Raw genomic sequence first — 14,093 nt, 5'->3', positions numbered from 1 at the left:
GAAACAATATTTTTTTGTTTTGCTTTCAACTTCTTATCCAGATGATAAGAAATTGTGTACCAAAACAAATTGATCTTGACTAAACATTTTGAAAGAAGGATAATGTTGATGATACTGACAGGATCAGAGATGAGTAGCAATGGAGAGAGTGAGTAATTATTGCGTAAGGTGACATCAGCAGTCTTGCAGCTATTCGTAATAGAGTTTTCATGAGAAGGAAATGTTGTATTCAATAATATTATTTAGTATAAATTAATAAACATGCTTAAGGCCTGTCTATTTTGATAAATGTTAATTCAAGATGTCATTAGAAAGAAATTAGGAGTTCCAAATACATATCTATGCTCCGATTAAGTATGATGAACTTCATGAATAGAATGGGATAAAATTGATGAAATTTCATCATTTATTCAAATTGAAGTACTAAAACGGATGATAAAATTTCACACAGGAAATTATTTTTCTAAATTTAAACCCGGTAATGATATTTGCGGAGTTGATCATCAGGTTAAACTGTCATTGTTGATCTTGAATGAAATGAAACTGTCTGTTGAGATTTTTTCATGTGGATTAGGATTGTATGGCCTGTTTAGGCTTTGCTTGGAGAAGATGAGTTTAAGATTACGTTCGAATTTCATTAGCCTTAGATTATTAGTAGGAAATAATGATTTGTCATTGTAGAGAGATCAGTATACACAAACGTTGTTTGCAAAGGTCACTCCCCTCGTAGGGTTTCTGGGTAGGAATAGGTCCCTAAAAACTCTTATGATTGTTGTAAGGGACCCGCCATTTGTTATTCTGGGTGGGGGCTGGGATTTTGTCTGGAGATTAGATATTTTTTCAGCTACAGTAGCAAAACCAGATATGTTTTTTATCTTAAACTTATGAGTGTGGTTATTTTTTCTAAGAAAAACTTCTTGCACCAATGTAATATTTGTGGCAGACAAATTCTGAAGCATAATTATTTTTTTCAATGTCAAACCAACCATTTGCAAATTTTGACCAAACAAATTGAAAGACTGACAAGAGGTCGACATTAGCCAATCAGAAAGCAGCTTTCTCATGCTTTATGAAAGGTCGTTCTGAAGTGATCTGTAATGGGATGTTCTCAGATCTTTGTTTTGTGGAAGTGAGATTTAAGGTCTGATTTTAATGAGATTGGAACCACCCCGAAAATATTTGTCTTTGCAGGATTTTGGAATAATTTCAGCTCAAATTCAACAGGTGATGACTGTGGCCATAGTAGTGACCACATTTTCAGAAACAATAAAACGTTCTCTGATTGCACTATCAACCAAGTCATTGAGCCTGACCACCTGATCCTGTCAGTCGCCTTTTACGACAAGCATAAAAGGCGACTATGCTTGTCATAAAAGGCGACTAATGGGATTGGGTGGTCAGGCTCGCTGACTTGGTTGATACATGTCATCGATCCCAATTGCGTGGATCGATGCTCATGATATCAATCCCTGGATTGTCTGGTCCAGACTTGATTATTTACAGACCGCCGTCATATAGCTGGAATATTGCTGAGCGTGGCGTTAAACAACAAACAAACAAACAAACAGCACTATCGATATGTTTGTCCTCTCATTAGCACAGAAAAATTGGCTTGAATGGCCAATAGTAGAGGTGTCACGATAAATCGAAATATCGATACATTGCTGTTGGGTAAGCACTTAAAGTCAATATATCGATTGTTAAATCAGTTTCCGATCAATAGTATCGATTTCAGTTAGGAATATCAATAGTTTTGATTGTATTTACCATATCATGCGATTGAGTCAAATGCTGTTCAAATTTGTTTTTCTTTTGATCATGAGTGGTAGTAATTTACACATGTTAATGTGGAAGTTTCATTTTCTTAAATTATTAGGGTAAAGAAAAAACAAATCAGTCATATATCAAACTTAACTTTGTATTAGTTGTTATGGTTATCACATTGAAAGGAAACTTCAATTCCAAGGTTTAATTCAACTCTAAAAAACATCTAAAATGATACATTGAAAACTATCGATATTTATCGCAATAGTTGCTTGCAATATCAATAGTTATCACAATAGTGATTTCCAGACCAATAGTAACCCCTAAAAACTAGACTTTGATATAGGCTAGTGGACACTATTGCTTCAGCAAGATGCTGACATGGTGGATCTTATGTATTTTGAGACCAATAGTTATAATTGCATTGTAATGTCTGTTAGTAGCTTGTACAGTGTCTAGTTGTATAGAATTGTTTTATAGGGTAACAACATGAAAGTAAAAAAAGCCTTCCCCACCACCCCTCAATAACTTTTACCCACACCCTCTCTGTCATCTTCTCATTATAAGTGGACCCGTGAAGATTCCGGGGTAGAATAGGTCTTCAGCAACCCATACTTGCCGTAAAAAGCAACTATGTTTGTCGTAAAAGGCGACTAACGGGATCGTGTGGTCAGGCTCGCTTACTTGGTTGATACATGTCATCGATCCCAATTGCGCGGATCGATGCTTATGATGTCAATCACTGGATTGTCTGGGCCAGACTCGATTATTTACAGACCGCCGTCATATAGCTGGAATATTGCTGAGTGTGGCGTTAAACATCAAACAAACAAACAAAACATTATAAGTGCTGCAATTCCAGTCTCATTGTGTTCATTTTCCCCTGCGCAGTAACCCTTAAACTGCGTGTTGTGACAATAGCAGCGCAGGCCTGCCGAGTACAGCAGTGTGCATTGCGACACTTGTTGCATAGGAAACTGGAAAATTGCATGCCCATATACAGCAGAAGCGTGTCATTTACCATTATGTTAGTCAGAACTATTCCAACAGACAGAATTACATGCTTTATGATGATACCAAATTTAATGGCTTTTTCATCAAGATCTCGTAGATTGAAAATTATGATATTTTTCTATCAGGAATAAATGTGAGAAATAAAAGTTCATTTGTCCCATATTCAATGAAGCCTCGACTGTTTGAAATCACCCACCATCTTTACACTGCCTTTTGCTCAAATTAATCCAGCAGCCAGGGGTGAGAAGTGTGAAAACAATTCAGCAGGCTTAAGGTTATCAGAATACCTGATAAGTCAACCTTATAAACATCTTCAATTAAAAGGGAAGAGAAAATATGCCACAATTTCAACTCATAGAAGCAAAGCAATATTAACTTTGGGTAGGGCCTCATATGTAAAATAATTCTTTAGCCTATGTATTTGTTAGCTTCATCTTTGATCGGTAATGATGATGCCCTTTGGGCATTCATGCTCATTTATCCCCGTCACAGGAACCTCACAAAAAGGTAGCAATCATATTTAAGACCCACACGATCCTGTAAATGGCCTACAAAAATCTTTGCCTATGGATCAGAAATGAGAGATATGCCAGCAATAATGGACTACTTTGCATGCAAAAATGACAAGAAGCAGTATTTCACTTCTTAGTTTACTATCTGACTCGAATACAAGACAATATAACATTCAGAAATATTTGATTAAGGAGCACTTCAGCGATGAATGTGCATTTAACGAGTTACCAAGGGTCTGTCCTTGCACTTGAACCATTCCTCCACCTTGAATATGATATGTAGATTAAATGAGACCGCTCATGCACAAAACAACAACCATTTATAATCCAGATATGTTTTGTTTGTATGGAGGTGATTTTGATGGATTACAACTGGGAAAGAAAACACAGCCGTGACAGGAGATGCCTAACTAAAGTACTGATATCAGGAAGGCTTGGCAACAAATATAGTGTTTAGAAGTTTAAAAGGCTGAAGGTGTTCATGTATCATTTCTTGTTTGATGCAGATAGTGACAAATGTATAGGAGGGTTTCAAGATAGAGTTGGTCCACAATTGGCCCACAGTATTGTAGAGATACCGGTATATGGTTGTTTCAACAAAGGATAGTTTTACCTGATGTGTTTCACTGACTTGCTTACAATGTCTGAAAAACACTATTGAAAGTGTAAGATCAATCTATGTTTTGTGATAAAGGTTTAACGTTAAGAGATGAAATACTGCTAAGTTTGAAAAAACAATAAGCAGCTGAAAATGCTTCTTTCGCACTTGGCATCTTGTTATACACTCCATTGTTATATCAATATCTTTGAGATGGGGCAGGTTTCCGGGTTAGAATTGGTCCCCATCAAAAATGAAAGAACGAATAAAGAATAACGTTGCTGTGTTCAAATATTTACTGACTAGATAATATTTCAAAATCTATTTAAAATCAGAATTAATAAAGTAAAATTATTACTGTCTGTGGACTAACACCCGTAAATCTTTCTGCATGCCTCATTGATGACCACCCCCTCATTCACCAACCCCCCATTTATAAAGGTGATAATTGTTCCATTGTTGCACAAGGTTTGTCTAATTTGTTTCTTGAACTTCAAAGTCTGACAACAGGATGTCCAACAAGTGATGTCTAATAATGTGAGGTCATGTAGGCAAAGAAATAAGAAAATCTCCAGCTTTAGATGCATATTTCCATAGGAATTGGCTGCAGTGTAGACTGAAGGTTAAGATAGTCTTAAGGGTAGTCTGTCTGCACAACCTAACCTGTGTTTGAGTCTGCACATAGGTACGTGTATAGCTCATTTCTGTCTCCCACTGTGATAGGGCTTCAATAATGAATATTGCTAAAGGCGATGTACAATCCTGCTCAGCTCTCTGATGTTGAAACACGACGTGTTGCGGGATTGTTTTGACATGTTAGAGCTGGCATGTACTGCTTGCTCAGCATTATTATGTTTTTCATAACATGGTAACACTCCGACCAGGATGAAAGGCCTGGATTGATTAACACTGAAGTAATTCATCATCAGAGAATTGTTGAGGACTAATGTTCTATATTACCAACTCCATATGGACCACAGATGTTGTGATCAGTCTGGCTGGAAAGAATCATGTACATTAGCCTAATCCTGGCACTATAACTTTTTAACAGGTTATTTAATTAGTTATTTCATGTTATGTGCTGCACTTAGATGATTATATTCATAGAGTTCTGCTCCAAGTGCATGAAGAGGTTCGGGATGAAACCTCATGATGTTTCTCCAGTTTTTACATTAATCACGTATACATTCTTTCAAGTCCCTGATGTAATTATGTGCATGTTTCATGCCCCTGTGGGTATCCGTGGCAGAACAGGTCCCCAGTACCCAGTGGTTGTTGTAATAGCCGACAAATGAGTATCATTACAATGCTTGACCTGTCCCTGATGGTGTGGGTCATTGCTCAAGGAGTCATTCATTGGTCTGCCAGCCCGGGCTTGTTTAGGTTGCTGTGATATAATTGTAATATCACTGACTGGATTTTAAACAAGCAACACTCACTTACTCTGCATTTAGTCAACATTCACTCGCTCAGATTTATATTTTGTTTGTTGTTTCTGCCGCATCAGCATGCCCAGCAATATTCGGGGTGATCCTAGATCATCAGTTCCTTAACCTTGTTGTAAGAGAAGACTAAAGGGGTGATTTGGGGTGAGATTAGATCGCCAGTACTTCACACTTGTCATAAGAGAAGACTAAAGGGGTGATTTGGGGTGAGATTAGATCGCCAGTACTTCACACTTGTCATAAGAGAAGACTAAAGGGGTGATTTGGGGTGAGATTAGATCGCCAGTACTTCACACTTGTCATAAGAGAAGACTAAAGGGGTGATTTAGGGTGAGATTAGATCCCCAGTACTTCACACTTGTCATAAGAGAAGACTAAAGTGGTGATTCTGGGTCAGAATAGATCCCCAGTACTTCACACTTGTCATAAGAGAAGACTAAAGTGTTGATTCTGGGTGAGATTAGATCCCCAGTACTTCACACTTGTCATAAGAGAAGACTAAAGTGGTGATTCTGGGTGAGATTATATCCCCAGTACTTCACACTTGTCATAAGAGAAGACTAAAGTGGTGATTCTGCATGAGAATAGATCCCCAGTACTTCACACTTGTCATAAGAAAAGAGTAAAGTGGTGATTCTGCATGAGAATAGATCCCCAGTACTTCACACTTGTCATAAGAAAAGAGTAAAGTGGTGATTCTGCATGAGAAAAAATCCCCAGTACTTCACACTTGTTATTTAAGCCAACTTACATTGTAATCTAGGGAACAGGCTTAATGACTTGGCTGATTGTGATTGTGACCGTTCCGATGGCAGGAATCATGCTATAGTACCAACCACTGGTTTGCCAACATTTGATTTATATGGCTGCTGTCATATTGGTGGCATATTCCAGACTGTGGTGTAAAAACAATGAAAAACAACATACCATTTATGCTGTGAGAAGTACAACATATGGAGGTTAGCTGTACCAGAAATGGACTTTACATATTGTACGCATGTGGGGGATTGAAGCAGGGCCTTCTTCGTGAAGAGCAGACACTTTAACCATTAGGCTACCCCGCCGCCCCTGGAAGTTAGAAGATGTGTAAGAAGTAAAACACATGTGGCAGTGGTTAGGGAACATGTGTTTTTTGTGTGATGCATTATGTTTGTTCACATACAGGTGCAGTGCTTATAGCAATATACAGGCTGTTTCTTCATTAAGTATTCAAATCTGGCATTTTTGTTACTGTTTTGTTGAGTTTTGATTATTTTATATCAAGCAGTTATGTTTAAGAAATAAATTAAGGATTTATTGGCTTCTGTCAGATTTATGACACTTTTAAGGGTTCGTTTTTCCTGTGTCATGTTGTTAGTGAGATGTGGAATATATTACTGCAATCCGAGTGTGATGCAGATGGTTTGTGGATGAAGATGAAGTCAGAGTTTAAATAAGTGTACACATTAATCCGGGAAATGTTGAGATCTGGGATGAAACAGAAACATTTATTGTTCTCTTCTTTCATCTCTCAATCATGTACGGTTGTACAGTAATAATGGTGAAAACAATAATCCATATACCAGTGCCTTTTGACCCTTGAAGATCTGGGGTAGAATAGGTCTTCAGCAACCCATGCTTGTCATAAAAGGTGACTGTGCTTGTCGTAAGAGTTGACTAATGGGATCAAATGGTCAGGCTCGCTGACTTGGTTGATGCATGTCATCAATCCCAATTGTGTGGATCAATGCTCATGATATTCATCACTGGATTATCTGGTCCAGGCTCGATTATTTATAGACCGCCATCATATAGCTAGAATATTGCTGAGTGCAGCGTTAAACAACAAACCAACAACCAACCAGTGACTTTTGTAGTTTTGTCAAGGTAGATGTGCTACTATCAATTTTTGTATGTGGGATGATTATTAATAATATCCATACTTACGTTAGCTGGCCTGGCTTGTAAAAGCGAATTATATGTTTTCCCAATTTACATGTATGTTTGACAAATGATGATAGGCTATTGGTTAAAGTATTAACTAACCTTGCAGAGAAAGTTGAACCCAGTTTCTGGAAAACAAAACAAACACGAAATATTCTGATAAACTGTACAAAAGCATGGAATTACATCCTACTCTGACACTTGCTACGTGAAAATCAAGCGATTATTTTTTTTACTGATCCACTGTTATATATCCAAGAAAAGAAAAAAAGGTTGATTTTGTTGTTTCTTACATAATACATTGTATCTGCAAATGAAAATAAAATGCATTGCCTTTGGAGCCATTCCCTAATCTTCCGACAATTTTGATATTTTCCAGACACAAAATCCGCGTTCCAATGTTTGTTCCCGAGTCATCATCCCCTCTACAGAAGTTAACCAGTTGGTTCCTCGGCCGCCGACCTGAATATGTGAACCCTAAGGTCGTGGCACAAGGTGAAGGTCGTGAAGGTAGGTACACTTGCATCATGGTTCCATCTTGTCAAAGCATTGAATAGATACTAAGTAAACTGTGGACAAGTTCAGTTAATCAGGAGTTTCCGACCTATCAGAGACTGCAGATATTGGCAAAAGAGGAGCTGCTATTTCTTCTATACAGTGAGATGAGCCTAATTTTCTTTTCTCCACAATTGTAAAGGACTGCTGCAGGAGGTTGAATGATGGATCTACCACTTGATTATGTCCTGTGCCGGCATGAAAAGCACCATTGCATTTGGCATATTAGATGGGGGAAAAATATTTGAAGAGGCATCAAGGGCACAGATGTGAGGTCGGAAGTTAGAACCCGCCCATTGTCATATTTGTCAAATCTATCACTCTGGGACAACAAACATGAAACTGACGATGGGAAGTTATTTCTTGTGTTGACATTTGAGGGTTGTATATTGCAGTGGGGACATTGAAGTCGAGATGGTTTATGTCGTGACATTGATTGGCCCTAGAACTACAAGCTTTGTGAGTGACAGGTGGACAGAATTCCATGGAGGATTAGTATCAGGGTTTGGTGGGTTGCAGTGAATGAGATATTTACACAACCTTGACAGGGATGTCTTGAGATTTAGATTTGCAACAAGGATTGTTAATTTCTTTGATGTTTTTTCTGATGATTTCTTTGAAATCTGGGTTGTTGCACAGGTAATGGGGACTGTTGCATCAGAGAGGTTTGAGTGATTGCATGGATTTAATGCACTGTATTGTATCCGTCTCCAATGTGTTTGGACATGGACTCACTGTCACCGGTCGATATCACAATGTTCATTGTATTCATAGTTTGAATGGCATCATTTTATCCAGTTGATTAATGATATATGGATTTGGAATATTAGAAATTTGAAGGTTGCTGTGATGTTTATGTTTCATGTTTTGATTAACATAAAAAGAGAATATTTGGGGATATATGTTGATTGACACCAGTCTCTGAAATTGCATTCTTGTTTACTCATCATTTTTTTTGTCAATCATATTCATTAAAGGGCTGCTACTTAACACAGAAGTTAGTTAGTTTGTGAGGATTCATCCGAAAGTCCTCCTTATATGCGCCATTTTGCATTGGTTGATAATAATTATGAAGTTTATTCTATCAGAAGTTTATTACTCTGGAATCCAAAGGATGAAATATAATCTACAAGTAAACGAGGAATGACATTATGTCAGGGTAAAAAATGGTTATTTGATGTGTTGAGTATGTTTTTGTTATGAAGCTGGGGACAGAGTTGAGGAGGGAATTTGCAACCTTTCCCCTCCTGTTGGTGTTTCATCCAAACCAATTCCAGTGTGGGGATGAAATTTTAAAATTGCCAGCATCATCGAAATAAAAACGATGAGGCATTATGTTCAGGATATGAATATCACTAATGACAACATTGTCAGTATTGACTCAAGAGTGGGAAGGTTAACACCAAGCAAAGATACCATTGACCGCCTTAATTACTTGACAAGAACAGCTCTCTCTGAGGACTTTGGTAATGTAGCAGTCAGCTTGGAGTTTGTGGATGGAGACAGTTTGGAGTTAAAACGCTTTGTACATGAATGGCTTGTTTGCTTAGAGAATTGATGTGGATGTGTTGAAGTGATTTGTACCCTGATTGGTTAGGATGCCATGCCATGACCTAAATGACATTGCTAATTAAGGGAACTTGTTAAAGTTGTAACTTTATGTCATATATCCCTTTTACAATGTTTCGCTTGTATGCTGTAAACCCATAATAACACACCTGAACCGCAAGTTTACAGTGAGCTTATGTCTTGATGTGTTGTCTGATGATCCATCCATCCACCTCATCCATCCATCCATCCATCCATCCATCCATCGGTTCATTAACTTTTAAACCCACTCTGAAACCGACCACCTCTGTGGTCTAGTGTTAGAGCTTCCGCCTGGAGAGCAGAAGAGAGAGCTTGTCTGGCGCTCTGCATTAAGGAGCTAAAACAAGGACTGGTCGGCTCAGAGTCAGTATACTGTGTCTGAGTGGGGTATTCATGTTAAACTGAGGCATGGTATCTCAGTGGGCAAGCACTATAAATCAGCATCAGTCCAGACTAGTACAAGCAGCCACACACACACACACACGTGCATGCACGTCGCTATATAAGTGCACTAATCTTGGTACAATGTTAAACCCAATATCACCTCACCTCACCTGTCTCTGAAAACACTATGCCTGTAATGGTGTTTCAAAGCTGCTTTAAAAATTTGGATTTCATTTGAAAGAAGGCCACCTCATGGTAACTATATGGAAAGAAAGACCTATGTGGCATGTTCAGAATCAATGTTATCATGGTTATTTTTTTATTTTATTTTTATTTTCTTCCCATGAGGTAACCTTTGACATTTATATACAACTTCTCTGAAACCAGCTCTGTTATTATGTATATGAAGCTAAAATTCTATGATGCCAGCAAAAGTGTCTCTTCAGCAGGCTTCATTCATGGCAGCAGTAATGAATTGTCATTTTGACATATCTTTGAGACAGATTTCATTTGAGTAGGACTTTTGTGTTGAAATGAATGGCTTTGAATGTTTTGCACTTCTGATTACTTTGACTATAGCCCTTGAATCTAGTGAAATCAATTTCATCATCTCCACAGTGTTGATAAAACTAACATTTTTACCTGACCTGACTGAAAGTCAGTCCATCTCCTCAGAAACCAATAATACAATGGAACTGAAACTTCACATATTCGTGACATCCCAGTGTGTTCCATATGGTCACCACGGCAGCCATATTGGGGGAAAAAGCCATTTTTGTTCAAAATGCAATGGACTGCCTCCGTGGTCTTGTGGTAGAGCCTCCGTTCGGAGAGCGGAAAGTCGGGGTTTGATCCCCGGCGATGTCATACCAAAAGACGTTAAAAGATGGTACTTGTTGTTACCCTGTCTGTCCCTCTGCATTAAGGGGCTAAATCAAGGACTGGTCGACTTGAAGTCAGTATACTGTGTCTGAGTAGGGTATTCATGTTAATCTGTGGCATGGTGTCTCAGTGAGCTGGCACTGTAAATCAGTATCAGTCCGGACTAGTACAAGCAGCCACACACATGCATGCACGTCGCTAAATAAGTGCAATGATCTTGGATGCGACGTTAAACCCAATTTCACCTCACTTCACCTCAAAATGCAAAGAAAAAATGAGTGGGCCAAACAAACTGTCACTTGTGTTATGAGTAACAACCCATGCTGTTGGTGTGCTATGACACACAACCAACCTAGTCACCAAGCATGACATCCAACCCGATTTAGTCACTTGCCTCCTACAAAAAGTTTACAAACTGTGTGCTTCAACCCGATCAAAATTTTTCGATTCTTTCCACCATAACATAAGGTCCACGCTGGTTCTTACTGCATATGGAGACATGTGCTACCCAGTCATCTCAGACGCTGCAATTTTCTGTGATGAGTTGCATCCCTTTACATACCAGAAACCTATGATTCCAGGTTCAAATCACACATTTGTCCTGATTGTTTCTATGGTTTGTCTGCACCAAGGGCTCGATTTAAGGAGCCTGATTTAACTTGCACCTGTTGCATGTTGATATGAAAACCTAGTTGCACCAGACAAAAGCAGGTTGCACCCTGGTCCCATCAATTAGTTTGTTTGTTTGTTTGTTGTTTAATGCCGCACTCAGCAATATTCCAGCTATATGTCGGTGGTCTGTAAATAATCGAGTCTGGACCAGACAATCCAGTGATTGACACCATGGGCATTGATCCACGCAATTGGGATACAATGATATGCTTCAACCAAGTCAGTGAGCTTGACCACCCGATCCCGTTAGTCGTTTTACGACATGCATAGTCACTTTTTACGGCAAGCATGGGTTGCTGCAGACAATTAATCAAAGTTAACATAGATCGTGATAGATCCTTAACCTGGTGTAAATAAAGTCATTCTCAGATCTCTAATAACTGTCTCCGTGGTCTAGTGGTAGAGCTTCCACCCAGAGAGCGGAAGGTCCGGGGTTCGATCCCCGACAGCGTCATACCAAAAGACGTTAAAAGATGGTACTTGTTGTTACCCAGTCTTGCGCTCAGCATTAAGGGGCTAAAGCAAGGACTGGTCGGCTCGGAGTCAGTATACTGTGTCTGAGTGTGGTATTCATATTAAACTGCGGCATGGTATCTCAGTGGGCTAGCACTATAAATCGACATCAGTCTGGTCTAGTACAAGCAGCCACACACACATAAACACGTGCATGCACGTCGCTATATAAGTGCAATAATCTTGGACGCGACGTTAAACCCAATTTCACCTCACCTCACCTCACATCTAATAACTGTCATAAATTTACATAAAGTCAAGACATATCGCTAAACTTTGAATTATCCACAGTTTGATGACAAGTCTCATGTAACACAGGGATTAGTGATGTAGTCTGGTACATAAACCTTAGAGGTATTGAGTGTGTTCAAAGATTGTTGTTGTGGGGAGCGGAAGGGTTAGTCAGACACTTATTTGATTTATATCTGCATACAAGGTCTTTGAGTTTTTTACATGTACGTAGTTGCATGAAGACATAAATATTACTTTGTACATTTCAATAATAGGTTGCACTGGTGCATGGTTTGTATGCACAAATCGATCCCTGGCACCATTCCAGTGTTTGCTGGTTTAAAAAAAAATGGTAAACATCTAAGACCTGTATTATCTGAGGCTTATCTCCCACATTAAGCTGACAAGCTGTCATTTTCCTGGAACACTGTTAATACCGGCGTTAACGTAGCTCACTAACATTTTTCAAATGCCTTTTTTCAAATTGTTGTTACAATTTTCCAGACTTCTCAGAATTCCTTAATTTACCCTGTTTTCAAGTCCATGTATTACATTTCAGTGACGAGAGTCCGTTCGCAAGGTTTTGTGACCATCTCCATGAATGTGATCATGAAAGACATGAAGAAACTGGGTTACGATGTCGTCCCGTCTGATGTCAGCAGTCCCAGCATGCCAGAGTCAGTAGGTGTCACCGCGGCAACAGAGGCTTGAAGAAGATTTACCATTTCTACCAAGTTGGCAGCAGTTTGAATTCTACAATGTCAATTTAAATTTAACCTTTGTGTTAAGAAGAGAAATTATTTTAACATGACAACAACCAAGTTTTATCCTATACTTTTTTTAACCATAATTTTCTGAAAATACTAATTACAGGATTTGAGAGTTAAATCAGATATGCTCAGTCTTCAGGTTTATCACATCATGATGTTGAAATAAGTGTAAGATGATTAATCATGAATATGATCATGATAATGAAAGGTTTAAATGTATTGGATTATAATTTATATCATTGCCTTTTCATCTGTTTTATTTATACTGTAGTTTGTTTTACAAAAAGTGATACATCATAAAAACAGACGTGATCTGTGGAGTCGTGTTCAGCTCTAGTTGTATATGGTGTACATAGTTCAGTTAGCTGAGATTCATTACTACTTTTATACATTGTATCTGCATACAAGGTCACAACTAAAATCATCTTAGTTATCAAATATGTATTCCTATGTATATCTCATCATGTGAAGAACATATTTGGCCAGCTGTTGTGTATATATGCATGTTTTTATTGTATAATTCTGTCATTCCACATCCGTCCATTTCAATTGTTATCAAGTACTTACTGAATTAAAGTCTGCATATTTCAAAATGTTATTTTTGTATAGTTTATCCCAATTAATTAAAGCAAAATATATGTCTGTGTGAGATATGTATAATATACTATTCCACTTTTAATAGCGAATGGTATACTGTAAATCTTGAAATTAATGCGGCTCCAAATTAATACGACTGCTGACCCCTAGCCAGAAATGTGACTCAAATTCAATGCAACTCCCGACACCCCATCCCCAGTGGAATGGTACATATCCTTACTTTAATCCGGGGTGGTCGGGTAGCCTAGTGCTTAAAGCGTTCGCTCGTCATGCCGAAGACCTGGGTTCGATTCCTGACATGGGTACAATGTTTGAAGCCCATTTCTGGTGTCCCCCGCCGTTATATTGCTGGAATATTGCTAAAAGCGGCGTAAAATCAAACTCACTTACCTTAATCCAATCAAACACCAAATAGCTCTGCTTAATAGCACTGATTAAAGCACTTCCATTATAACAATAAACAGTGTTTTCCTGAAAACAACACACAGTTTATATGTTTATTCTGTTGACACACATTAAGGTAGTTCAAAGGGTAACAAGATAATTGAACCAACAACAGTTCACTGATTGTAGTGGTCAACAATGCCTAATTTGACACGAATGTGTAGAACTCTTGACCCCAGCAGTGATAACTCACTGAATG

The 14,093-nt window shown here is 38.4% G+C and overlaps 1 protein-coding gene across 1 annotated transcript in view; it reads left to right on the top strand.

Annotated features, from left to right (window-relative positions):
- The window catches only part of LOC139468721 (B9 domain-containing protein 1-like), a 39,318-nt gene extending 26,140 nt beyond the window's left edge, over nucleotides 1–13,178 (top strand). The window contains exons 5-6 of the mRNA XM_071250847.1: nucleotides 7,636–7,766; nucleotides 12,643–13,178. Coding sequence (XP_071106948.1) covers nucleotides 7,636–7,766; nucleotides 12,643–12,794 — 283 coding nt within the window. The 3' untranslated portion in view covers nucleotides 12,795–13,178. The remainder of the gene's footprint in view (nucleotides 1–7,635; nucleotides 7,767–12,642) is intronic.
- The last annotated feature ends 915 nt before the right edge of the window (nucleotides 13,179–14,093 follow it).

Source organism: Haliotis cracherodii, unplaced genomic scaffold, assembly GCF_022045235.1.
Source record: "Haliotis cracherodii isolate W230 unplaced genomic scaffold, xgHalCrac1.p SCAF_2, whole genome shotgun sequence".
Taxonomy (NCBI): Eukaryota; Metazoa; Mollusca; class Gastropoda; order Lepetellida; family Haliotidae; genus Haliotis; species Haliotis cracherodii.
This window is presented reverse-complemented; position numbering and strand designations above follow the sequence as displayed.